The sequence below is a fragment of the Oculina patagonica genome, chromosome 6 (assembly GCF_052425735.1).
Source record: "Oculina patagonica isolate OP01 chromosome 6, crgOcupat, whole genome shotgun sequence".
Taxonomy (NCBI): Eukaryota; Metazoa; Cnidaria; class Anthozoa; order Scleractinia; family Oculinidae; genus Oculina; species Oculina patagonica.
The window spans coordinates 13136141-13163730 of NC_135763.1; the positions used below are offsets into that span (position 1 = coordinate 13136141).

The 27590-nt window shown below is 38.5% G+C and overlaps 3 protein-coding genes across 4 annotated transcripts in view; 1 reads left to right on the forward strand and 2 right to left on the reverse strand.

Moving 5' to 3' along the window:
* Positions 1-2878: 2878 nt before the first annotated feature.
* Positions 2879-9392, reverse strand: LOC144657334 (uncharacterized). Of its 2 annotated transcripts, none has more exons than XM_078517673.1 (4): positions 9117-9392; positions 7110-7754; positions 6181-6723; positions 2879-4238 (listed from the first exon to the last, which is right to left on the reverse strand). In XM_078517673.1, the coding sequence occupies exons 1-4, from the start codon at positions 9313-9315 to the stop codon at positions 3613-3615; spliced, it is 2013 nt and encodes a 670-aa protein (XP_078373799.1). In that variant the 5' UTR covers positions 9316-9392; the 3' UTR covers positions 2879-3612. The 2 variants fall into 2 exon arrangements, with proteins under 2 accessions (XP_078373799.1, XP_078373798.1); XM_078517672.1 differs by having other exon boundaries at positions 6175-6723.
* Positions 9393-10663: 1271 nt separating this feature from the next.
* LOC144657329 (recQ-mediated genome instability protein 1-like) lies at positions 10664-19576 on the reverse strand. The gene is made up of 11 exons (XM_078517666.1): positions 19383-19576; positions 19142-19288; positions 18099-18194; positions 17376-17504; positions 16306-16439; positions 14222-15351; positions 13816-13904; positions 12433-12543; positions 11736-11777; positions 11140-11199; positions 10664-10827 (listed from the first exon to the last, which is right to left on the reverse strand). Exons 1-11 carry the CDS (start codon positions 19551-19553, stop codon positions 10672-10674), a joined length of 2265 nt encoding a protein of 754 aa, XP_078373792.1. The 5' UTR covers positions 19554-19576; the 3' UTR covers positions 10664-10671.
* Positions 19518-27590, forward strand: part of LOC144657327 (intraflagellar transport protein 88 homolog) — a 25549-nt gene continuing 17476 nt past the window's right edge. The window contains exons 1-3 of the mRNA XM_078517664.1: positions 19518-19732; positions 27120-27185; positions 27527-27556. Coding sequence (XP_078373790.1) covers positions 19646-19732; positions 27120-27185; positions 27527-27556 — 183 coding nt within the window. The 5' untranslated portion in view covers positions 19518-19645. The remainder of the gene's footprint in view (positions 19733-27119; positions 27186-27526; positions 27557-27590) is intronic.

Genomic DNA, 27590 nt, shown 5'->3' on the forward strand with positions numbered 1-27590 from the left:
AACTGATAAAAACATTCAAACAGCCTTATTATCGTCTGTTGTGATCCCAGACTCCCAGAAGCACTACTGATTGTTTGCGCATTCACGCATCACGCAAACTTCACGTAAAACGCGAGTCACGCGTTACGTATAACTACCTTTTTTCCCTGATACGCTGGCTTCAGCATCAAGATCCATGAGCTCGAGCCCTGGCCTGGTTGTTGTGTTGTGTTTTCGGGCTTGACACTCTTATCTTACCTATCAGTGCTTTTCTTTACCGAGGAGCATACTGCAACGTTTTTAAGGGGAGGGGAGGGGGAGCAGCCTGCAATGGACTACCTAACATCCAATCAAGAGGGAGTAGCTTGGGGTAGACTCCTATATAAAAGGGAATAAATTTAAAATATAGTTTTACTTAGGGTGTTCAATACGTTTAGTCGTGTTGGCGGTCTAGACTGATCAAGCACGAAAACATAGAATCTTTTAGGGTCCATAAAGCTTGACCCAAGCCTAGATTTGTCTTCTTGTGGGGTTAATTTAAATATTTGGACTAGCATCTCCTTCTTTTCCATAATCTATACATTCAAGTTAAAGCGTTTTTTTCCTACAGTCCGAAGTATCACCCTCAAACCAAGTGACTGTCAGTTTCAGTCGAGGCTCTCTTTGCTACCACTCTCGAAAGCGACCAGCTCTAGCTCCGACCGCCATTGTGAAATCACATTTGAATTGTCACTCGAGCTCTGTAATTTACAAACTTTGCCGAAGTTTCCCAAAAAATTGTTGAAAGATCATTTAAACGGTTCCGATCAGGGGGGGGAGGTGTCTCTAAGGAAAATGTTGGTTCAATCATCACTGCCAGTTTTACGTCACGCTTCGCATGAGTGATATTAAAGATGGCCGGCAAGCGTCAATCGAGAAACGAGTCAAGAATGTGGCAGTTTACTCCGTTACCTTCCTTCATTTACTCAAGTCAACAATGCAGAGATGTTAGCGAATGCAACCGACTCTCTTCTGCTATTTTTTGGTAGATAAGACGTTTTATTCAATTTTTTAAATTAACAGAAACACCTTCGCAAAGTGTAGAATGATCGATGAAATCTGTAAACAGGTCGAGCTTTCGAGGGTCCTTGCACAGCGAATTTAATTTTTATTGTAACAGAAATAGGAGGTTTGGCACAGGATGTACGGTTCTTGATGTACGTGCAGCATCAGACTTTCAGCATTCGTGGATCTGCATGTCTTTTCCCTTAAAGGTGAAAATCGGAGCAATCAGGAGAAAAAAGGCGCTACACGGAAATTCCAGTTGGTCACCCATCCATGTATTAACCTCGCCCGACAGGACTTAACTCCAGCCAGGTCGGATGGAGCCTGCGCTTTCATTGGCTACACACAATTACTTTACTCAAGTCTTTATTAATCGGTAATTTTTACTACTTGTCTTGCGGCAACGAATTTGAACTCATGTCTATTTCGCACAACACGTTTTTCCTCGTTCAAACCACAATGAAAGCGCTTATTCAATTCAAGCTGGCCAAAGTTAAGGCTTGCTGGGCGGGGTTAACTCTTGAATGGGTGCCCGAATCGAAATACCCCGTGTTGTAAGTTTTTTTTTCCAGGAGGTATGCAATAAATGAAATTTAAGAGTCGTCACGGCAAGGAGAGCTCCAAAATACAACAGAACTACACAGATACCAACAATAAAACATTATAATAAGCCAATGAATGCGAATAAAAATATGTGGAAAAAGAATTATACATGAGATCGCGAAGCAGCGATCGGCGTTGTTGACATGTTCTGGATAACAATAGAGTCAGCTTCCCCCCTGGTTCTGATTAACAACCTGACATTTCCGAAGATTACCAAAGAATTCCTCAATTTCTGAAATTCCGAGACAGATCGGAAAACCTGCTAGGCCTGATGGGTAGTCGCCTCTTACTATATTGATTATCGCATATTCATAAAGCCGGCGAATGCACTTTTTAAGAATATAACGTAAGGCTGTTTTGTAATTATTGTACTTACCCGATATTTATCGACTGGATATTCCAACAACTTTGTTAAAACCTGGAGATAACAATGACTCAGTTGAATGTTACGTCACAGGGATCGGAAGAATCTACATGGCTCTTTGTTGTCAGTGCTTGAATGAAATTTCTGTAGCATGAAGTGACCAGACTCCCGTTGTTCAAAGGGCGGATGATAACACTATCCATCGGATAAATCGCTATACAGTGGATAAATGTTAGATAACACTATCCATCGGATAAATGGCTATCCAGTGGATAAGTGTTAGATAACACTATCCATCGGATAAATGGCTATCCAGTGGATAAGTGTTGACAAAACAAACTACGCAATCCACTTAAAATGATTTATCCAGTGGATAATGATATCCAGCCTTTTAGCAACTGTGGCCAGGAGTATGGCTACTCTGACATGAATGAGATCCTAGTACATGGCAGGGTTACCGCTAAGGTTATCCCCCCTTCCCTCCCTCCTCGGCAACTTAGGTGTTTTCAGATTGCCCCCCCCCCCCCCCAAAAAAAAAGGAAAGTAGGTCTGGGAGTATAACACAACTGTTTGGTTTGCGTTTGACGACCGGAGAAGATGAGTCTTCTTTCTGTAATCAGTAGACCGGCGTTTTATTTTTCATCTCTGAACTACAGGCAATTTGCAACTAACTATAACACTGAAATCTTAACTTTGCTCACATCGTTTCTACGCTTTTAGCGATGATTGGTCAATAAGTACATTTTTTGAAAGGTCACAAAGGTGCTTAAATATTATTAAACAGTGGTGTCTTTGATACGCAAAACTATACTTCGAATTCAGTGTCGATCAGTGTAAAAACTAAGCTCAGTAGTAAATACTGCAGTGGCTTGACAGAATGCATTTGCGACTTGAGTAAATATTTTTGCCTAACTAGGCAAACCTTAATAAAAATGTTTCTATTGTTCGTTTGTCGGAAACAAGAACTAACGTACTTACTGTAAGAAAATTTACCCTACAAACAATCAAATTAATTATAAAGTTCTTTTAGCTTGGACAACTTGCTGCAAGCACAAATACGAGTCATTTTAAATCAGACATTAATACTCGTACAAAATATTTTAAGTTACCAAAGTTCGGAAAGGCTAACAAAAGTTGTTTACGACAAATAAAGGAAAAGATAGCCATATACTTCCTACAGGCGTCAGTGATTGTTTATTAATAGGTATTTACGTTGGAAGAATCTTTTCTGGTGCTACACAACTGAACCGTGGGGAAGTTTAGTAAAAGTAACAAACTTTTAACAACACTATATCTTAAGTACAAATTTCTTACGATATTAAATTATTTTTTATTAAAATGCTCAAACTCTTAGAACTGATACAATATACTGACTCGAAGAGGCTTACAGTGGATATTATACCGTGACTTAAGGTACAATTTCATAACAAAATCATTTGATTGTAAAAAGTAACGACGTTTTTTTAAAATGTTCAATTACAAACATTCTGATTCGTACAAATAAATGAAACACTTGACAGCTGTTTTGTGCTTTAACTGATTGATGAACTTGATGAGTGGTGATCAGTGACATGTTGGTATTTACGTCACTAACAGGATTAAACCTGTTACTGGTATTCTTTCTACGATGACGGCCTCAGTTTCATTTCAGTGAATTTGAGAGAAAGAGAACCTCTGAAGTGGTACCACCTGGCTCCTCGCACATCACTTTTGTCTCCCAGGTATTGTCCGTTTAGATTGGAGTTGTGACAATTGCTGTACCACCAGGCGCCTGTCCATTGCACAGCACAGTTGTTATAATCTCTGTCATTATCTCTATCTTTTGTAGTAAACGCCATGTTATTATGCCCTGCTATCAACGAATCCCCCGCTGTACCTGAATATGAACCCACTTCAAGTCGATACTGCGCCTGCTCATCACCAATGTTGAACTTGTCATATTTGGCATACGCTTTACCTCCGCTCCAGTCCTCCAGCTCCACTCGTAGAGAGCTCGGTCTAGAGGCCGTCAGTCGGTGGATGTTGTCGTTTCCTAACCAGAACTCAGCAGTCAGCTGACCAAAGCCTGCTTTGTAGTCGTTCCATCCCCGATAGAAGTCTACCGAGCCATCCTGTCTTCGCTGAAACACTGTCCAGCCTCCACCGTCAGTGCGCATGTCACAGTAGACATAAAAGTGTCCTCTACTGTCTGGGTTGACAGAGTACACTCCACTCTGAGTGTGACCTGATTTAAGCAGTTCTGAACAATCTGACAAAATAGAATACATGCCGCAATCTTACTTTTTAGTTTACCTAATCACTGTGCAAATTAGTCAGTTACTTTGCATATAAACTAGTATATTGAGGATAGTACCATCACGCTTGAGACAGAGTGAGAAAAATTGTGAGGAAAATTGTTAAAAAATGAGGTCTCGACTCACATTATACCCATCAGTCCTAACTGCTTGGTTTATGTTGTAAATTAAAGCTCTTGAAGCTGCTTTAGAAATGAATTGAATGTGACATTGGCACCAGAGAAATTAAAATTACTTTAAACTTCTCTCGCATAATCTTTTTACTTTTCTTTTTAAATTCCCTGTGGTGGGGAGTTTCCTTTTTTTATTTTGATTAGCTTCCTGTAAGTTTTATAGTTATCAGTCTACTTCAAAGAGTAAGTCGGAAGGTGAATTGGAAGACGAAGAAATACAATCACGTCTTTCTCGTCGCTTGGTGTCAATGTACTCACACTGTGGTGCTAGTTGAGAGCACTGTAAGAGGGTGCTAATGGGGTTAACAGTTAACTGACAATTGGCCAAAAAAAAGTAGTAGTTAACTGATATTTGGCCAAAAAAATAGTAGTTAACTGATAAATGAAACGTTAACTGGTAACTGACATTCTATTAATTATACCGAGTACGATTGTTGTTGTTAATAAAAACAACCAAGTTTTCCTGACAGGAAGGCTATTTTAGTGGCATTTACCTGTCCCGCGGCGTTACCAGGTGAAATATTAATAGATTTTACATGCGAGAGGTACCAGGGTCGTACCAGGCACATGTTGATCTCCGTGATGGCGTCGAGTGGGGCGTGGTCAAAGTAATTCTGAGTTTTTTATCGAGATGATGACAAAGGATCGGCAATCGAACGACACAGAGGTCGCGTACCGTTTAACATGGCAAAACACAATTCAATGGACATGGCTTGTAAACATTTGTTGGATTTGAATTCGAACGACAAGCGGAAAAGTTTGATCTCAGTGCAAATACACCAAGCTGCCATAGGCACTGAAATGGCGGTCAAATCATACGAATAAGTGCTTGACATACGCACCAATTACAAGCCCACTGAAACAATTCAATATACTCCTCGTGTCAACGACCAGCACCAAACACAGACCAAACTTGAAGCTAATACTCCTGAAAAATAGGCATTTAATACAAGAACGATTGCTCTAGAAAATATTCGAAGTACCTTCCCTAATATTATACAAAAGGTGTAGTATCTCAAAGAACTCGTGAGACCGAAACTATGAAAATGGCTAATGTGACACGTGCACGAGAGTCGTGCATGCCTGTCATTCTATTTTTTTATCACTGACGTGGTGAACTAAAGAAAATCCAGGTTATTGCGCACTAATTTTCGCTGTAAGAAAATGAAAGTTAATAGATAACTAGAATTGTAGTTAACTGACAATTGGTGAAAAAATAGTAGTTAACTGACAATTGGCCTAAAAATTAGTAGTTAACTGACAATTTGGTACCCCCATTAGCACTCTCCTGTAACCAGCGATCAGGCCTTTCTTTTTCCTGCGTAAAAATTCTGATTACAGGCCAGAAGCTCTCTATGATTTTTTCTATTTTCCTATTTCCTCTCTTTTTCCCTATCTCCGGCCATGTGCGAAATGGGAAGCTGATCACGTGATAAAATCCTAACTACTGGGAGGCTGACCATTTAGCTATTTACTTTACAGACATTTTATTTTATATAGTCAAGAAGCTGTATTTGAGACTGCTGCCGTATTTCAGCTACAGCCAGTTGCTAGATTGGCGGATTTGAACAACGGACGTCCGGTTTCAAGCCAAACCCTAAGCCCTTGAACAAGCAGCTTCCAAAACAACACGAATATCATTCCACTGAAGTGTCGGACCAGGATTTAAATATAATCAAACTATCCCACAAAGGGAATGACTTCATTCAAAACTTACCGGTACCCCTTGCTGGAAATTGAACAGCACTGATTGACTCGACATCAAACACTCCTGCACTTGTAGCGACACAAATATAGTTCCAGGCATCCTCTTCTTTCAAATCTCTTATGACAAGCGCATCGTTTGTCCTGTGACTCCTCCCCACGGGCAGTGCTGCTCCTTGTCTTCTCCAGCTGATGACTGGTCGTGGATCACCGGTAGCGTTGCAGTTTAACGTCAAAGTGTCGCCAGTTAAAGCAATCACCTTTCCAGGTGGTTTAACGGTGAATTTAGGAAGTGAAATCACAACTAACAGAGTTTTTCTTTTAACATTTCCTAAAAGGTTGACTGCTGAACAGAAGTATGTGTCGGAATCAGCTTTACGGACATTTGAAATTTGTAAATCAGTGTTGTTATACTGTGCCCTCCCCTGGGGTAACTGACCAGACGACTTCCTCCAGGTGACCACTGGTGCCGGGTACCCGGTCACGTGACAAGTTGGTAGGGCGACGTTACTTCCTTGAATGACGTGATAAGGCCCCGGATGAAGAGAAACTCGAGGATGAACTGCAACCAAGCGAATATTATTTAGCGTGATATTCATATTTCGGGAAATTATCTTTAGGAATCAATTTAATTTCAGTAGAAGCAGAAAGCACAGTCATGTATTTTAAAGGTATTATTTAATTTACTGAAACCAACGAAACTAAAAAGGAGTTTTAATAGAAACGGCTTAAATTTGACTTGCCCCGTATTGCTTGTTCTAACTCTGTTTATTGACATAATTTGTTTCCAGTTTATATTTATTTCTATAAGTTCTAGTAGCTAGCTCATGGTATATAATGGAAGCACCCTTTCACCAGTTGCGTGGCCTGTGGCCCCTTTTGATAGAAATTGCTTTTGCAATGTACACTTAATTTAGGAACGTTTTTTTAAATTTACCAATGGCTTACCATTTACTGTTAATCGTACAACTTTTCGTGAATTTCCCAGGATGTTTGCCGCTGAACACTGATACACGCCAGAATCATTTCCGGTCACGTTCTTTAACTGTAACTTTCCTCCTGAAACCGCTGACTGAATGATTTCTGACTGATTGTCCAATTTACTCCATACTACTGCAGGCTCAGGATTACCACTAGCTGAACACTGAAACGAGACTGATCCACCTTCATTCACTGTCAACGTCACAGGAGAAACAACAACAGCAGGAGATGATATCGATTCACCAGGTTCTCCTTTACTTCCCGGCATGCCTGCGGGTCCCATGTCTCCTTTCTCACCTTTGGTTCCAGTCTCTCCCTTTAATCCTGCAGGTCCCATAATTCCTTGCTTGCCGCTCTTTCCTGGCGATCCCATAATGCCTTTATCTCCTTTATTTCCAGTTCTTCCTTTCTGTCCTCTTCGTCCCCGGGCTCCTTTGTGTCCTCTTGGTCCAGGTGGGCCGGGAGGGCCTGGAGGACCTGGCGAGCACGTGACGCTTTTTGATTGGCAGAGTTGCGATTTCAACTCTGATAAAAGTTCCTTTGTACTTTTAGCTTCTGATGCGTTCTGAGTTGAGTCAACTTGACGTCTGTTTCGTTGAAGGTTTTGAATTACTACAAAAGGAAATGTTTTTTTATTTTTATTTAACGGACTGATTTTTACTCTCATATGCAAAAGTTTCTTTCCCAGATTAGTGTCTTTGAAAAAAGTTAAACAGTCACAGAATAGACTGCGTTGCAGACGAATTTTACCGGGGTTTAGTTCGTCCGCAACATACATACATACATAAACTTTATTTGAATTCGGATTGTAAATAGCACTATGGTGCTAGTATCTCCGAATAATACTGATACACTAATCTTAAGTATAACGCAGGCTAGCCACAGAAAAGAGAACAGTATTTCTTTTGAAGCGACTTTTGTACGTCAGTAAACAGAAATAAACAGAGAAAAAACAGAATCAAATTCTGAAAGATACAGAAACAACTGATGTTACGTTTCATTTAACATTTTCATAATTTCGAAACACTACATTCCGAAGTATCTTACATCTATGTAGACCTATGTAATGAAGTCAGATGTAGAAAATCTTTATATGTCACAAATCAACTTCTAGATTCGTCGCGCTGATTTTTTTTATCATTAGCTCAGTCATGGTTGAAGGTACTTTCATTCGTAACATTATTTTCTTCTGAAATACCGTATTTACTCGAATAAGCGCCGCCCCCGAATAAGCGCCGCCCTCGAATAAGCGCCGCATTTGGGACAAGAAAGTTAATAAGCGCCGCAGTCTCGATGCGGCGCTTATTCGAAATATCCCGTATAAATAAAAATAGCACTACTAAGCAACTCTGAAACAGCCTGGGAAATTTCTTTTCATCAAAATCAATGTTTTGCAGTTCACGTTATTATGTTTCACCGCTCGCCCATCATTTTTTTCTATCCAAAATTTTTACAATACTTAGTTCTGTTAACGTTGTAAAGGCCGTGAACTTTGTCGGGACAGCAAGCGCACTAGTAGCTACTACTCTCTTCCGTAAGAGACAAACTTTTTTTAGTAAATGAGAACGCTTCTTCATTTACTTTCACTTTATCCAAGTTGCCATTTCACTTTACATTTATACACTTTTTTTAGTTACTGCAGAAGTTTCGTCTAGATGACATTGTTTGTGTCGTCCAATTTTTTAAATAAGCGCAAAACTCAAATAAGCGCCGCCCTCGAATAAGCGCCGCATCTGAGGCGCGAAAAATTAAATAAGCACCGCGGCGCTTATTCGAATAAATACGGTAAGTAAAAAGAACTTGACCTGCTAACCTCCTTTTTGTTTGCCAAAACACACAGGAAGCACAGAGAACACGCAAAGGCTACAATGTACGTCCATGCGTTATATTTATTCTTTTCTCTGTTATATATTTCTATCAGAAACAAGTTGTGATAGAATCATAAAAATAACTTCTATTAAAGGACTAACTTACCAGGAGCATTCTTGATTATCTTTATGTCTGCGTCGTCTGACAGCGGCTTGGCCTCCGCAGCGTTTTCAAGAGCGCTGATTCTCTTCTTTTGCTCGTTCATCTCCAATTCGACTCGAATAAACCCGACGCAGTAAAACACAATAGACAAAACAGAAATGATGGACGCAAAGGAAGGCATACTTTGCTTTTGAACTGCCATTTCGGTCGAGCGTTTGAACAATCTGAAATTCCGCCTACCAAGTTACAGCACTTCAGCTCGTTATGTGAAACCAAAATCACGAGAGTGGTCTGTTTTGTGCCAAATTGTCTGCTATTTATAAACCAAAAGATCAAATTTGTTTAGGATAATGACCCGATTTGAAATGCTATTGGTTTTAATTCTGACATGTAAGTAAGTGTCACAAGAATTGGAATTTTCTTGAAAAAAGAAAGTTGTCGGCTTTTCCGGAGTACAGTGTGACGCCACTAGAGTGCAGCAAGTAAACAGCAATTTTGTTCCGCTGTTGTTAAATCAATTATTTTATAATATTGGCTTTTTTATTTTTTTGGGTTGGATAAACATGAAAGGAAGTTTTTGAGCAAGAAACAACTTTTGCGTAGAATGCTATCTTTTTCTCCCAGAATGGCAATTCAAAACTCACTCATCGCGGAAACAAAGTTCAAATCCGTCTTGGCGCATTCTTAAATTCGGTGCTTTTGAAATATATATATTTATACAATTTGTTCCCCAAGGTCAGGATTTCCCGTGTTCCTGAAGCCTTGTGTGGTCAAGTCTTAAGGTTCGAGTTTTTGTTTCCCAAGGCCAGGATTTCCTGTGTGCAAAAGCCTCGAGATAAAACAAGCCTCATTTATCTTGTCTGTCAGTTTTAGTCTCCTTTCACAGAGATTCAACATTGCTAGTCGAGGGATGGAGTGGATGGGATGGGGTACGGGTGTCGTGATCCCACACGCACTGATTTTTCGAACATTTACACGTCACGCAATTTCTCGTATCACGGGCTCATTTTGCCCAAGTAACGCGTCATGCATAACTCAAACTTTTCTATTCCAAAGTAAATTATCAGTTAATGATAAACTTGAAAATCAGGCTACGGCCGTTAATTTACCCTTATGATGTTCAAGCTGACATTAAGCCAAGTATTACACTTGCCCGTCAGCTCAGAACATCATTCTTTAGAACAACTTATCTCTTCTGTAAGACGCAGAGAATCCAATCTTTCATATTTTAATTTTTAATTGTATTGAAGCAAGCAGAAATCCATCATTTTCTTTATGTTTTTACGTCCTCCGTGCTACATACAATACATAACAGTAAAACACAAGGTTCTGCGTTAAAAAAGGACTGTTATGTGTTTTAAATCTGTTAAATGTGGGAGACCTGGACATTGTCCAGGAAAACAAATTGGGCCTGCACTGGCAACTCGCGATTTGGGCAAATCCAGATATCGCATGGTTTTGGGTATTTGTGCAGTTGCTCTTGTTCCATGTCTTTACCAGTAGACGTTATATTGGTTTCCCCAACTTAAACCGATTTTCCGCTAACTCTCTTTTTATATTAAAACCGTTCATTGACTCGACGAATCATTTCAGAGACGTCCCTGGAAGTTGGCTGAGTCAGGCGAAGAACACGTGGTCTGGGCGTGTCTGGGGAGAACTGTAAATCCATCAAACCAGATGTCGAAGCAAGGTTTCTTTGAAATTGCCCAGTTCTCTGTAAACAGAAGATATTGAGACGTTTCATGAAAGCTCTATTACAAATTACAAATTTCTTCTTCTCTTTCAGGAACGCATTATGAAGGCAATATCTGAGTAGCATAACGACTTTCTGGTGGTCATTGTCTATGTTTTACATTAACGTCTTTCTTCTGCAAACTTTTTTTGTTTTTTAACCATTAAACACCAACATTTGTTTCTACGTACACTAGTTGATTTGATTATACGCCCGCTTTACTATCACAGATGATATAACTTTGGTTAGCTAATCTCTTTTATATAATTAACAATAGCAGAGGAAATAAATAACCTTGTGTAGCTTTTGACAAAGAGCTAGATTACGACTTCTCATGGCCTCTTGAATCTCAAGCTGAAATTAATCAAGTATAGACAAACAGGAGTTACACTTAACTAAATTAAACAAAGGTTTATAGGCATTGGTTAGTTTAATTTTAGAAACCCCATAACCTGGAACGGAGAAATGTTAATTGCTTGATTTGGTAAACATGACGTGTACAGTAGATGTTAAGCGCGAGGGGTTTGAGATACAAAAAAAGCCGTTAAAAAAAGAGGAAGATGAGCTAAGCTGTCCTGGCGCACACTGGTATCTAAAATTTCCGAAGTTTCCCGAAAATTTCACGAAGGTCATCTAAACGGCTCTGATCATTTTTCCGAAGATTACCGAAGGATTCCGCGTTGCGCTAATCTCTGAAACTTCTAAGGCACATTGAACGACCTGCTTAGACTACTGGTTTGTCTTATATTGAAAAACACATTTACAGGGGTCGCGTACTGATAATACTTAATTCATAAAGACGGCGAATGTGTCACAGCACATTATTGAAATTTTTTTTTAGTAAAGTTATACAAGTTATATGTACCGTGCGACTTATCGGTTGTACTTACCTGATATTTATCGACTGGATATTCCAACAACTCTGTTAAAACCTGAAGATGACAATGACTCAGTTGAATGTTACGTTACATATATCACAACCCCAGGGATCGGAAAAGAGAGAAAGCTCATCACTGCCAGTGTTTTACCAATTCTAAAGCATTAAGTGAAATGCTAACATATGGCAGGGTTACCCCTAAACATTTTTTCACGTTATCCCCCTCCCAAAAGAAGAAGATATGTGACCTGTTTAGTTTGCTTTTTTAACACATCTTTATTGATACAAAAAAGCAAAAAAAACAAACAAACAAACAAATCATAAAAGATTCATGAGCTCAAGCCCTGGCCTTGGTAGTTGTGTTGTGTTTTGAGACACGACACTTATAACTCTCAGAGTGCTTTTTTCCTCCCATGCGAGGAAATAAAAAAAACATGTGGTCATACTGTGTTGGCAGTCTACACTGATCACTCAGGCACGAAAACTGAATGCTTTTAGCACACCAAAAATATAAAAAAAAGCTTGAGCCTTGCATAGATTGGTATCCTTGAGGGGTTCAATTCAAATATTTTGACAAGCATCTCCATCCTTTTCACAATCTATGGGAGATCCGCTGTGGGGGGAGTAGTTGCTTCATGATATTTACATCCAAGTTAAAAGCCGCCTAGGCTTGAGAATTTGATATGGCCAACAGTGTTATATTTTCCTACCTTTTCACTCAAGTCAGCATCCACAGTAGCTGTTCCATCATTCAGTTTCACAGTTATATTCCACTTAGAGACCATCGGCTGAGGGCCAGACAGTAATGTGGCAATGTATGCCTAAATTATGGGAGATGATAAACTAGAGTTATGCAAAAAAGAAGTGAAATGTGGGTAGATTGAAGGCAGTGTTACTAACAAGTATTTGCCATCTGAATTCCTACTGAAACAAGGAAATGAAATCATGTGAGCCATGAATACAACTTTGTCTTTGATGAGCTTTGAGGCCACCAACCTAAGAAATTGGAGGTCAATGATAATAGATGTTATTCAATGTAGTATAACAGTTATAACAAGTAGACATGTAAAGGAGTGAGTGAATGAGGATGTACAGTGTAGCCATGTAACAACAACAACAACAACAACAACAACAACAACAAATGGTTATTTTAGCTTGTTCTGGCCCCAGTTGTTCAAAGGGTGGAAAGTGCTATTCATTGGATAAATCGCTATCCAGTGGATAGCATAGTTTGTTTTGTCATCAATAAATCTAGTACATAGTGAGTTATCTGGTAAGTAGTGCTTTCCAAAATTTGAACAACTGGGCCCTATTGGATAACTCATCCGATAGCTCTTGCATCTAGACACTGTAAGATACTAGAAGATACAGATACTATAACCAATATTTTTGATTCTGTTCTTATCAGTCCAGTCAATATGAGACAATCCATCTGTGTTCTGCGAGCAGGAATTTCATCATGTACTATTTCTTCACTCATCTATAGTATATTGGCCGTTTCGAAGTTGCGCGGGGAACTGGGGCCAGTTTCAAATTTTAAGTAATCGATAATCTGACACCACCACACAAAAGATCATGGTGCGATTGGTTATTTGACCAAGTTTGATGCTTTCAGGATGAACAGTAACGAAGTTATGGACCTTGAAAAAAAAAATTGTTCAAAATCCATACACACTTCTCTAACTGTGAGCCAGTATCCCCCAAAACCATGCAAACCCTTAAAATTGTCATCCGTTTTGTGACAGCTGTAAAATCCTGCCAAAGACCCATTATTTGAAAGAAACTAAGATGAAAATCATTATTTGTGCCTATTTTAAAGAGTATCACAAAAACCATAAAAAAAGTAAGAGTTTATATGGTTTTGGGGGACGCTGTCTCAAAATAAGAGACTTTTGTATGGATTTTTAATCATGTTTCAAGGTCATCCTAAAAGCATTAAACTTGGTCAAATGACCAATTTCGTTGGGTTCTTTCATGTGGTGGTGTCAGATTATTGATTGCTTAAAATTAAGAACTCTCCCCAGTTTCCTGTGCAACCTCGGAATGGCCAATTTGTATATAGTTTGCATTTATGTGTTATGCTAAATACAAACCTTGACTCTGACAATACGCTTTTCACTGACAGGACAGTACTTCAACACATCTGTTAAGTACTCAAAGGGTGCTGAATTGCATTCCTGGTCTGCAGTAATTGTTTACAAGACAAAAAAAAAAACAGTTTTAGATATCAAATGATTTGACACCTAATCTCAAATTCAAAATCAGATTCAACATCAGATAGTCAAGTCCACAGGGCCATCCTGGCATTCAAATCCAAGATGTTTGTCAGTAAGATGCACGACTTGCAGCCATATCAGATTTAGAGACCCTGCGTAAAACGTTTAGTTGCCAGGGTAGTTTCAAGGGTAGCTGCAAACAACGTGAAGGAAATATATAGCACAATGTTGAGGTAACAGTGGCATCAATCCTTATTTTACGACAATTATTATTCCATATTACCTTGTTTCTCATGTATGTTTCTCATAACAGTACTTTGGTGCTGGTTTGTGTCAACTACCATGGGGGTAACAGTATTGTTCATGCAGCCGGATACGACTTCATTTTCAGGTTCTTTTCTGATGCTGGAGTCCTCAGAAAATTTTCGTCTTGTTGAGGATAAACTAGAGTTTGTCACAACATTTGTTTTTTTGGAGGAAAGTTTCAAGCCCCCTGTATTCTTGGATTTACAGCACGGCCCTGTGTTGATGAAAACACTGCACGAGTTAAATGTGGCATTATTCATCAAAGAAATTGGTTCTGTCCCGACACTGTCTAAAGCACTTCTGGTATCCCTTGCTTTCCTGGAATTTACATCTGATGGCTTTTGAATGTTGGCGTTGTTTGAAGAATTTGTAATATTCCTCAAGTGACTGCTAAATTCCATAGATGAACTGTTTGATATTTTAGCTTTCTTTGACCCATGCATTGTTCCCATAGTTCCTTTACTACAGATTCTCTCATGAAGAGGTTTTATCTCCAAAGAATCTGCAGCCTCTGCCAGAAGATCCTCTGCTTCAAAGTCATCTTCAAAGATCTCATCATCATAACTAGGCATTTCTAAATTATTTCCACTGGCTATAACATTTGAAGTTGTTGATTTTTTATCTGTTGTGCTTTTGGTGTTTTGCATGCCAATTTCAAGCTGTTCTATTTCTTCCATGTCAAAGTCTTCCTCCAGCATAAAATAATCGTCATCTGCAACTGCAGCTAATATATTATCATCATCATCATCAAAAAATTCTTGTTTGCAGACTTTTTCCATAGTGCTATTGGTACCATAACTGTTAAAATCTCGGCTGGAATTTGCAGGGAAGACACCTTTAACTCCCTTATTTCTTTTGGGACCTTGTTGTTTCAATTGCCCTCTGTTCTCAGAATAGTTCCCTGCATTGCCTATGGGGTTGTTGTTTGAAAGACCTGCAGCGATGTTTCTTCTGTTAGTGTCTGTTTTTACTGGAGCTCTTTGGTTATTGTAGGTAGTGATGCTGCTGGTCGCATCATCTTGTATGATTATTTGATTGGCATTTGGCTCTTCACTGCTGAGAGATTCTGTTTTAATCACACTAGGCTTCTCAGGTGGATCTTGTCCTCTACAAAAGAAACAAAAGAAAAAAAGAGAGAAAGAAATTCAAACAGGGCTAAATGTTGTTTTATTATCAATGTTTCAATTAAAATCGTATTTTGATCAAACAATACCGTGGTTTGTTTAGAAAAAAAAAATGCCGTTTTTTAATTCCGCTTAAAAGCCACCTCCCCCCCCCTCCCCCGGATATAAGCCCACCCAAAACCCCTTATGAAGTTGTGTAAGCCCATGGCTTATATCTGGAATTTTACATTATTCATGATTCATTTAACACTTTTCTGATCTCAAAATCCATTTCATTTTTCTGGTCATGTTCTTCCTTCTGTTATAAAGCATGCCATCATAATTTGAATGTGCAAATTTATTTTTATAATACAGTTAACTCTCTCTAAGATGGACACCTGCAGGACCAGCTCTAGTTGTCCGTCTTATAGAGGTGTTCGTCTTTAGTTAGCGAAAGTTTAGTTACAAAAATGTGAAGTTCAGCCAGATTAGGACAACAACTGTATCCTGTCCATCCTATAGAAGTGTCTGTCTTATACAGGCGTCCATCACACAGCGGTCAAACGCAAAAATTGACGTCACATCCGGTCTTTGCCGCCTCAAACTTTTGACTCGAAAGCGGGCAAACTTTTGCAAAAAATTGTTAAAGAAATAGTACAGTGAAAGAATAGTTCAAGCTGGGACACTCAGTGGAGATGAATTATCAAATTTTCAATCCATAAGCGGCGTATAAACCTTAACTTTCCAGGGACGGCGTTAACTTTTGGGTTTAAAGCGAAAGTTTTCGGAAAATTTAAGACTTTGTATGGAGAAGTTTGGCGGGAATTGCACAGGAACTGCACACATGCGCGGCGTTTGACCGCTGTGAAGGCGTCCATCTTGCACCACCTTGAAAGAGTTGACTGTAGTTCTTCTACATGTTATTTCAAGTATGCAAAAAGGAGCAACACACACATACATTGCCTGATGCAGGATATTCCAGTATGAGTTTCCTTCCATCAGATGCACAATGTTTCCACCTAACACTTTAACATTACTTGGTGTCAGCAGCAAGGCTCCCAGTCGGCAAGTTATCTGGCCACTCACTTGTATCTACAAAGAAAGTAACTATCAAGTTAATTTATTTGGGTGTTTTTAATTCTTGTTACCCCAAAGTAACCAGACAGTACTTACCCGCTTATAAGCCTATTTAGTTTGTTTTTTTTTTTTTTTTTTTAGGTTTTTGAAAGGTTTGATTAAAAAATTTTTTTTTTTTTTTTTAATAAATTTGCCTTCTTTTTTTTTTTTTCTAAAATATTTCTCCCTATAATTTTTCAAATTGTTCGCATAAAAGATAAACAAGAACAGAGGAACTGATTACAGTTCATGGTACTAGGTTCCTTGAGTTAGTAATTTTTTATGGATTTGCTTTGGTTTTGCTTTACTCTGTATATAGTGATTGGTTTACAAACCCTCCCCAAGCAACCAGGGGACTGCTTAAAATATTTAAACTCCTGGTTAACATTATAGTAAATAGACTTGGTCAAAAATTTTAAGTTTGGGAATTAGACTCACCCAGTCTCTTTCAAGACAAGTGATAATTCTATAATATTCTGGTGCAGTTCTGAAAGCCACTTGCCCTGATGGCAGGCACTCTCAAAATTACCTTTTCAACCCTAATCAAACTCTTGTTTGAAACTAAACAGCAAACTGCATGTTTGCACATACAGTCAACTCTCGTTAAAGCGGACACGCTCGGGCGTCGTTAGTGTCCGTACAAAAGAGAGTCCGAATAGCGGAGTCAATTCCAGGCAAACCTTATTCGCGGGGATCGGGATTTTGTCTGTAATAGCGAGTGTCGCAATAGCGGGGTGTCCACAAGGCGAGAGTTGACTGTGGCTGGAATATAAAGCATGTGATGCCACCATGAACCTCAGTTTTAGGAACTCCAATGGGCATGATTGTCAAGGAGATAGGCTGCCCAGCACTGGACAAATCCAATTTTGTCTAATCTAATTTAGCCATATTAAAATATTCACAGAACGTCACCTTAGTTCCAGGAGGGGTTGCGACTTTAAGAAAAGGAATCAGCTGGTATTCCATTCCAAACACAGTCTGTGTTCCATCTGTCAGCTCAAGCAGTAACATTCTACTGGGCTTTATTTTTGGTTCTGAGGGCTGACAATATATGTAGGACATCAATTTCAGTTCACTTACAAAGGCTAAAAATCTGCTTCCCGTCGCAGGTCCAGAGGTGCTCAATAGAGGACCCAAACTAAGATATATCGGTAGTCCCTCTTCTGTTTGAAAAGGGGGTCCAGCAGAGTTGAGGTGAGCTCTTGATTCCAATACCGGGGGAGGGGGAATAGAGAATTTATGGCCCTCTGGAGCATACATTTTTCAGACATAAAGGGTTGGTCCTCCCAGCCCCCCCCCCCCCAGGTCCCTCTTCTAGATCAAGCACTGCCTTCCAGCATATAAAATTATGAGCTAGCTTTTTATTATTATATTTAAAATAATAGATAAATAATTTTATTGCTATATTTAAAATAATAGATAAATAATTTGCCATTTTGTATTTTTAGCATTATAAAGTGGAATCCTGATTTTTTAACCATTGATTCCCCAAACCTTCTGATAACTCAAAACAAATTTGTTTTTGTTGGATTTGCTCAAATACTGCAATTTTACCTCAGATTTGAATTCAACTATTTTAAAATTAAAAAACATGAGAAAGTACATAACAACATAGATTATAATACTACTTTTTACATTTGCTTTGTAGTTTAGCTCCTGTGGATCATCCTGTCCTTTTAACTTTTGAATTTGAGAATAAGCTGACTCTCCAACATTCAGGATTGAGTTAATCTGCAAGATAACAAGAAATATATAAATACCGTAAAAATTTGTGTATATCCGCTCTTTTTTTTGTTTTTTTTGGTGGGTTTTTTTTTTTTTTTATTTTTTTTTTTTGGGGGGGCGGCTTCTCGTGTTTAAAGTTTTTATTAGTTTTTCCTATATCATTTCACTAACCTCTAGCATGTAAGCGCAAGTATCTTACTGCTCTATTGTATTTACTTGTATAGTGGTGCAGGTGATGGGATCCAACTTTTTGTAAATTTAAAAAAATTTTAAAAAGGAATTCAGTGTCCACTTCAATTTCATAAAATTAAGGTGGCTCTTAACCACTTTGTTACAATTTTTGGCAGAAATTTTAGTCATAAAGCCCTGCAATGGATGCAAGAGATGCAAGTCCCGCATCCCTGCGTGGTTTGACGAGGACTTGTGTGACTTGCTGATTGTGATGACTTGCGTTCCGTTGGTCAAGATTAAATTTGCATGCAAGTCAGCACAAGTTTTTCACCGTTTGGCCACTCAATACAAGTTATGCCGTTTACTTCAAGTACTGAATTGCAGCAGACACAATAGCATTGAAATGGCTTCTTAACAACTTGCTAGTAAAGTTGCGAGTCCGTTAGGCCACCCAACGCAAGTCTGTATGCAAGTTCTTGGCTCTGGTACATGCGGGACCTCATTCAGTGATAAAACATGCCCATCATTCCATTTGCTTCTGAGTTATGTGTATTTAAAATTAAAATTAAGGGTGTGTCTTGACAGGTTAAACTGTTGCTATGGTAACCATTACGTCAAGGTGATCACTTGTCTGTTGCACATTCTTTCGATAACAATTAACATTTTAACATTAACCATCAGTTGGGATTTTCCCCCAAAAGTGTCATATTTAACATTAAGCTTATTTATTATTTATTGCACTATAATTGCATGTTTTTAAAATATAATTTATGAATTGTGACCTGAAGGTTGAAATGCCCCTCTAGTTTACACATTTCCCTGTTTTCAAGCCCATCTGGAAGGCAAGGGAGGCTTGATTCTTGAATTTCAGCCATCAACCACTGCTCATACACGAGTTCGTTCAACTGCACAGCGGATAGCTGCCTTTCCTGAAATTCATTGTAATAGTTTTCTGATTAACAAGTTAGTGAAAGCCTTAAAGCAGTCAAATTACAAAACAGCATTTGCACACGGTTTTAATACCTCGTTGTCTTCCTTCACAAAATTTATACAGGCTTCCAACCAGTCACTTTGCGTTAAAACATTACGAGATTCAAGCCATCGACGGACAGCCGCCATTTTGAAATCGGCGCGGAAAATTTTTCGCATGCGCACTGCGTTACCAATGACGCGAAGGTTGTCGGGGGCGGCCATATTTGTTGATGGCAACTGCAAACATTCCGAACTAATTTTTCTTCCCGTTGATGTAAAAAATAACTTTTTCTAGGTATTAAAAATATTTTAAAATGATGCAGTCAGTGCATCTTGTTGGTGAGGATGAAGACGACCTCTACAGTGGTTTCAACGACTACAATGCCGCTTTTGACACAGAGGTAAGGCGTGATTCTGCAGTTCGATAGATCGATCATATCATATTGAAATTGTATGAAAATTGGACGTTGTACACAATTGTACTGGTTAAATTGAGTTGAGATTGGATAATACAATGGTGAAATACGTGTTTTCTGATCATGAGTTCACACAAAATACGACAAAGTATTAAACTGCAAAGTTTGAGTAAGCTTATATATGAAAAAAAGAATGGAGGTTTTACAAGTAAGCTCTTATTTTTTAAAAAATAAATAAATAACTAAGCCTATTAATTTGATGTATGTGTTGTGGTTAAATTTATCTTTTTTTTATTTTTTTTTTTTTTTTTTTTTTTTTTTTTTTTTTTTTTTTTTTTTTATTTTAAATTAAATTTTTAAAAATAAATCAAAATAAAATTTAAAATATGCGTCCAAAAAAGGACTAGGTAAACCCCCCTCGCCCCCCCCTCCAGAAAAGTAAAAGTCATAAAAGAGATATTTTATCCACCTTGCTTTGACCATATCCTAGCTTAGTGGTTTTAGCTAGTGCGAAGATTGATAGATGATTTGCTAAGTTGACTTCGTTTAGTAGACTTGTAAACCCAAGATTTGTTACCATGCTTAGTGCAAAATCGTGAATAAGACTGCAATTTGATTTTAAACACTGACAGTTAGCTTTTTGCATATAATATTATGATATGTTTAAATTAACATGCTTTAGTTTGCACTATTGAGTTATGGTGCATGCAGGAAATTTGGAGGGAATAAAAAAGCTAGAAGTGTAAAAGTTGCTCAAGGTGATAGCCGAGAGCAACTCTAGCCTCTTCAGTGCTCCCCAAACTTCCAAGGTGCACCATAACTCGATACCGTCGATTGCATCTACCTGTGAACGCACGCACTAAAAACATGTTTTCAAGTGATGTCAAACGTCAGCATTTCAGGTGTTAAGAGCACAGGTTTCCTACGGTCAAACATATGTCGGTAAGAGTCCTTAAATGGATTTCGCTCATACTCTTACCATGGGTAGGTCTCAATATGAAATAAATCACAGTATACTTTGTTTGGCTAAATATCGATTTGTTTTCGAGAAAATCGATAATTCTAAAATCCAGCAAAATTGACGCTTTCGGAGCTTAAAATTTATGCCGAGTTTGTTAGCTTCGCGTCGTAAAATAAAGCACTCTGGAAGAAAAATACCTATTTAATATCGAAGAATAACATCAAATTAGTACGTCGAAAGCAATTTCTGCTCTTGAAATCCTTTTATCTACAAAATATAATTAAATTTATTCGACACACTTTTGATTTAATTCAAAATAGGTCAAACTTATCGCTTTATTTAAGTATGAGCGAAGCGAAATAAATGGCCGAAAATTTGGTACTAGACAGATAAATGATTGTTCTTTTCGATACTAAAAGGATTTCCTAGGGAAATGATTTAGTGCGATGCTTTCAGATCTCAAAGTTGCTTAAAATTCGTTAATTTAACCGACCGTGACATCGTTGATCTTATCAACATTATGTAAACAATCCACGCAAAGGTTAATTTTCCCCATGTGAACTTCAACTGAGTAAAATAAAAACATAGACTTGCTTACCGTGGTGTTCGCTGATACATTGTAAATCCTGTTTTCCTCATTTACGACAAAACCTAATCCCTCGGCGAAGCTGTTATCCAATTTTCTTGACGCGCCATTTGTAACTGATTTCCACGTCTTGAAGTGACAGTTCTTTTCCATGCATTCTTGAAAACAGTCCAGTCTTAACTGATCAGCGTAAACAGGAATACGAAGTACTTTGCTTTAAATCAACTTAAAGCTTAGCAGCAGGGGTAGATAAATCGATACGGCCGGCGAATCTTCGTTTCGAAAACCGTCATTTGAGATTTGTAGGCCCTTTGTCCTGCGGTATGCAGATAATTAATTCACACTTGAGTAACTTCCGGCACATGAAATCGACAACCACCGTGACCAGATAGCACCTAACCTGCGAGCAGGCTTACCTCTCCACCGCGAGAAAAATAACGCCTGATCGCAGGTTAGATAGCACCCTCCTTTTCGAAATATTGGTCGAGGCACTATTTTTATCATTTTAACATAAGCTCTCAATGAAAAACTTTTGGGCTGAACTTGTAATAAAGTTTCACTTCAGTTAGCCACCGTTCGAGAGAGTTGTTAATGGTTGCATGAAATCCGGGTGGAAAGTTCTTCTGTTGCGTTGCTTCGCTTTGTTTCATATTTTTTTATCCAGTTCTTACCCTTGTTCAAATTCTTGTCCCTGCTTCAGTGGAAAATTTGAAACGACGTTAAAATCCGAACTGAGTTGGAGCCGGTCCCGAAGGTACCCGTTTCAGAGAGAGTTGGCTGTGGTTGGATCCGTCTCCCGTGAATGTCAGTTAAAAATATATATTCTGTGTAGTCTAGCCTGTAAACAAGCTCTCCTTCTTTCTCCTGTGGAGATTGGGCGAAATAAAAGCGGGAAGGAAAGGTGGGGAAGGAGTGGGGGAAAAAGGGACCATATATCATGTATATGCAGTTGTAATACCAGTCACGGTAAACAACTTATAATAAAACGCTGAACATTTATGACTGTTTACACCAAGGTGTATATTGGTGTAAAAATAAAGGAAAGGGTGCTTTTCACTTCATTAGATTAAAGCTAGGTGAAGAAAAGTACACGTAATCAGAAGTTTGTTATGGACTTCTGACGTGATGCCATATTTTGTATTTATTTCTGCAAAGTACAACAAAGCATTTATCCAAAGTAGCATTATTGAAAAAAAAAAAAAATGAGCATAATAACAGTTGAGCATTATATCGGACAAAAAACAAGCATTGTTAGAAGCATAACATTCCCTTTTTACCAGCGTAATTGGAAGGGCTTCTGGTATTCAGTTAGAAAGAACTTGCATTCAAAAGATACCGCGTTCTAGAAACAAGTCACCCCGTTTTGGCTGCTGATATTTTGTAACTTGTGTGTGTTCAAAATACCATATCTCGTTCTAGATATCGTCTGATATTGAAAATCCCGTTCTAGATCGGGAACCCAAAACCACGATCTCATTGGACGGCACAGAGCCGTTTTTGGGGAATACCCCAGCTTCGACAACTCCTTCCCAATAAAGTTCGCCTATTGAATTGAGAATTAAGGTTATTATAAAGTTATTACTTTATATCTCTTGTTGTTTGGAAACTTGAGTCGTATTATAATTACAAACGTCTTATTTACGAAGGAATAGAATGCGGATAATATTTGAAACTTAAACCGTTTTTCCCCTAATAGCTTCCAAATCAACTCAAAAACACACCGGAAAACAGGTTTAAAAACAAAATATTTATATAATGACTATGATATTTTTAATACATTTGGGTCCCCTGACGGCGAGGCGCTTGTCTCTCCCCGCAAGCTCTGGCGGGGGGGGCACCTTCCCTTGTTTTCGCCGGACCCCAACAGAATATATATATGCAAGAGAAAATGATATATGGTCATATTTTTTAACATTCACGGAAGACAGATCCAACGATAACATCTTAGATTTTGCTTTCATCTGTTTTGCCTTGACCTAATCAAGAACTTGGACAAAGGTAAGAACAAAAAAAACTATAAAGCGAAGCAACGCAACAGAAGAACATTAGACCCAGGAGTTAAAAGCGCTGCCATGCAACTATTTAGCAACTTTCACAAACGGTGGCTACCTGAAGTGAAACTTAATTACATGTTCAGCCCAAAAGTTTTTCATTTAGAGCTTATATTAATATAGCAATAATATGGTGCCTCAACCAATACTACCGTATTTTCTCGATTAAACGCCGGGCCCCGAATAAACGCCGGGTCTCCAAGCTCTATTTGAAAATAAACCCTTTAAACAATTATTAAAAGTTTAATATGCTTTAAAAATAATGTCTAATTATAAAGCTTTCAAAAATAATGAATAAAAATCATTTCTTAGAAACATAGGGCCTGAAAAAACTCCTGGAATCAAATAAACGCCGGCCCTATCGGGCCAAGTTTGAAATAAACGCCGGAGGCGTTTAATCGAGAATTTACAGTATATCAAAACGCAGGGTGCTATCTGGTCACGGCGGTTGTCGATTTCATGTGCCGGAAGTTACGCAAGTGTGAAATACATTATCTGCACACCGCAGGGCCGACAAATCTCAAATAGCAGTTTTCGAAAAGAAGATTTGCCGGCCGAATCGATTTATCAACCACTGCTGGACCGGTGCGGGACGGAACCAAAACTGGACCTGCTATTTTGCAGGTCAAGTTATGGAACCGTTCCGGACCGGTTCCAGAACCGTCCTGTGTAAACACATGGATCGGTGCCAAACGCTTCCGTGTAAACAGAGGCCGATCCTGTCCGGTCCAGTTCGGAACGGCTCCGGTCCGGTCCCGTGTAAACGTAGCCTAGCTGGTTAGAGTATAAAAATGACTGAAAAAACGGCAAGGACAGGACCAACACCAGGTGTCCGTCTTATAGAGATCTTCAATAAGGGAGAGTTGACTCTACAACTGCTTTGCCTAAGCCTAATCAAGAATTTGAACAAGGGTAAGAACTGGATAAAAAATATGCAGCAAAGCGAAGCAACGCAACAGAAGAACTTTCCACCCGGAAGTTAAAAGCGCTTTCATGCAACCATTTAACAACTCTCTCGAACGGTGGCTTACTGAAGTGAAACTTAATTACAAGTTCAGCCCAAAAGTTTTTTAAGAGAGCTTATGTTAAAATGATAAAAATAATGCCTCAACCATTACACCAAAAAGCAGGGTGCTTTCTGGTCACGGTGGTTGTCGATTTCATGTGCCGGAAGTTACTCAAGTGTGAATTAATTATCTGCATACCGCAGGACAAAGGGCCGACAAATCTCAAATGGCGGTTTTCGAAACGAAGATTCGCCGGCCGTATCGATTTATCTACCACTGCTGCTAAGCTTTAAGTTGATTTAAGCAAAGTACTTCGTTTTCCTGTTTACACTGATCAGTTAAGACTGGACTGTTTTCAAGAATGCATGGAAAAGAACTGTCACTTCAAGACGTGGAAATCAGTTACAAATGGCGCGTCAAGAAAATTGGATAACAGCTTCGCCGAGGGATTAGGTTTTGTCGTAAATGAGGAAAACAGGATTTACAATGTATCAGCGAACACCACGGTAAGCAAGTCTATGTTTTTATTTTACTCAGTTGAAGTTCACATGGGGAAAATTAACCTTTGCGTGGATTGTTTACATAATGTTGATAAGATCAACAATGTCACGGTCGGTTAAATTAACGAATTTTAAGCAACTTTGAGATCTGAAAGCATCGCACTAAATCATTTCCCTAGGAAATCCTTTTAGTATCGAAAAGAACAATCATTTATCTGTCTAGTACCAAATTTTCGGCCATTTATTTCGCTTCGCTCATACTTAAATAAAGCGATAAGTTTGACCTATTTTGAATTAAATCAAAAGTGTGTCGAATAAACTTAATTATATTTTGTAAATAAAAGGACTTTAAGAGCAGAAATTGCTTTCGACGTACTAATTTGATGTTATTCTTCGATATTAAATAGGTATTTTTCTTCCAGAGTGCTTTATTTTACGACGCGAAGCCAACAAACTCGGCATAAATTTTGAGCTCCGAAAGCGTCAATTTTGCTGGATTTTAGAATTATCGATTTTCTCGAAAAAAAATCGATATTTAGCCAAACAAAGTATACTGTGATTTATTTCATATTAAGGCCTACCCATGGTAAGAGAATGAGCGAAATCCATAACAGGGCTCTTGCCAAGAATTTTCATTTTTGTTTGAAATTTGTGCATATGTCCTCTTAAACTTTGAAGTTTAGCAGACCGTAACGGCAACTTTTGCGCCGAAAGTTCAACACATTCCAGTTTCGAAATGGCGGAAAGATTAGATATAGAGACTTCTTCTGAGAAACTGATGCTGATCTGTGTCGATATGCATACACAGGTTCACTTGAATCATTTCTAGTGTAAAGTTTCGCCCAAACTCAGTGTTTATGGTGAGTATTCTGAGTGCAAAAGTTCGCGTTACGGTCTGCTAAACTTCAAAGTTTGGCACCTGAAATGCTGACGTTTGACGTCATTTGAAAACATGTTTTTAGCATGTGCGTTCACAGGTAGATGCAATCGACGGTAGTGCACAGCTAAAAGCATGAAGCAAACCGATTGTTTTATAACATTGCTGGTACATCAAAACCCACACAAGAAAAAGAACTTTCTGGCAAAGCGATTTGCTCATGCTACCAGCGTGTACTATTGGAAAATGGTGCACGCTTGTGCATTCTGAATTTGATTGTGCAGCTCTATGTTGTAAATTTATCTTTGGTTTGAAATAATTTTTTTCAAACCAGTTTGATTTTATTGACTTTTGTTTCAGATTATGATAATGAATATGAGACAATGAAAAATAAAATTAAACTGGTTTGAAAAATTTTAAACCAAAGGTAAATTTAAATAACACACACCAACTAACATCCCAGGGTGTATTCAGTGTAAGCCCTATATACTAATAATACATCATGCATGGTTCTTAGAATTCTGCTCCATCCCAATACAAAATAAGTCATCTGAGCGTTTAGACATGGCAGTATATTCCAAAGACCGATTGTACACTGATGTGCTTCCAATTTTTTTTTTTTTTGAAGTAACTCGTACTACATAAAATGCAGCTTGGCTTACATTGATTCAATGTCAGAGAGAGTTTACAAATCCATTTCCCTTATTAAATCTGAACCTGAGTCAAGGCTGAGCCTGAGGCAAATGCCTGAGGCATTGCTGATTAGTCTTTTATTCTATCTCCTTATTATTTGGAACATGATGGATAGTGTGCAGGAGACAAGTGACTAAATACAGTCAACTCTCGTTAAAGCGGACACGCTCGGGGCGTCGTTTAGTGTCCATAATAGCGAGAGTCCGTAATAACGGGAGTCATTTCCAGTCAAACCTTATTCGCCGGGGATCTGGATTTTGTCCGTACTAGCGAGCGTCCGCAATAGCAGGGTGTCCGCAAGGCGAGAGTTGACTGTATAGGAATAACGCTGAAATAAATAGCACTCCAGTTAGCCTAAACAGCACAGGCCTCATGATCAGTTAGTCTTAAAAAAATATCACTTCGGTTAGCCTTAAGTAATGAACTTTAACTTTAATAGCACTGACTTGGGAATGGTTAGCATTTAAAATGTAATAATATATTAATTAATAAAGGTAGCGCAATATGTTGTACGTAATGTGACTCAGACACTTGACTCAGACTCGGATTTGACTCGGCCAACCAATAAACTCATGTCAGAGACAACAAACTAGGCATACCCTACAAATAAGAGGAGTCTACTGACATCAAAATTTAGAGCTCATTTGATCGGTTCCATTGGATCCCTTCTGACTCTTTGTATTACATTATTTTATAGAACCTTGAGGAAGATGAAGAGTTTCAACAAGCTCTGAAAACAAGTCATGGACAAAGGCCTGGTGTAGTGAGTGATATTCCCTTGTTTATGTAATAGACTTGCCAGCCCAAAGGAAATGGAAACGTAGAGGGTTTTAGTCGTCGACCTGATGTTCTCACACAAAACCTGGAGATTCCCAAAAAATTATTACAAAACAGAAGGCCAAAAGGATCCTTATTATACCCTGAATTAACTATCTGAATCAAGCTCTGATGGTGTTTCTGTGACCACTTTGTTTTGTTCAGAACAAGAGTGACTGAGCACTAACTAGATATCAATCTTCCAGTAATGAAAAAAAAATCTGTTATACCCAATTACTTTGTGTGAGTACTAAAAAAATTATTAATTTTGCTTTTCTCTTATCACAGAAAACTGGCATGAAGATAACCTCGGCTGGGGTATGGTATTGTTTGAAATAAAATTATGAGTCAC

Coding starts and splice junctions, on each gene's coding strand:
- LOC144657329 (XM_078517666.1), bottom strand. CDS start 19,553: ATGGCCGCCCCCGACAACCTTCGCGTCATTGGTAACGCAGTGCGCATG. Junction 19,289..19,382: donor TTGTGAAGGAAGACAACGAG/GTATTAAAACCG, acceptor AATGAATTTCAG/GAAAGGCAGCTATCCGCTGT. Junction 16,440..17,375: donor CAACCCCTCCTGGAACTAAG/GTGACGTTCTGT, acceptor CTTTCTTTGTAG/ATACAAGTGAGTGGCCAGAT.
- LOC144657334 (XM_078517672.1), bottom strand. CDS start 9,315: ATGGCAGTTCAAAAGCAAAGTATGCCTTCCTTTGCGTCCATCATTTCT. Junction 7,755..9,116: donor GATAATCAAGAATGCTCCTG/GTAAGTTAGTCC, acceptor TTCCTTTTGTAG/TAATTCAAAACCTTCAACGA. Junction 6,724..7,109: donor TGTACGATTAACAGTAAATG/GTAAGCCATTGG, acceptor GCTTGGTTGCAG/TTCATCCTCGAGTTTCTCTT.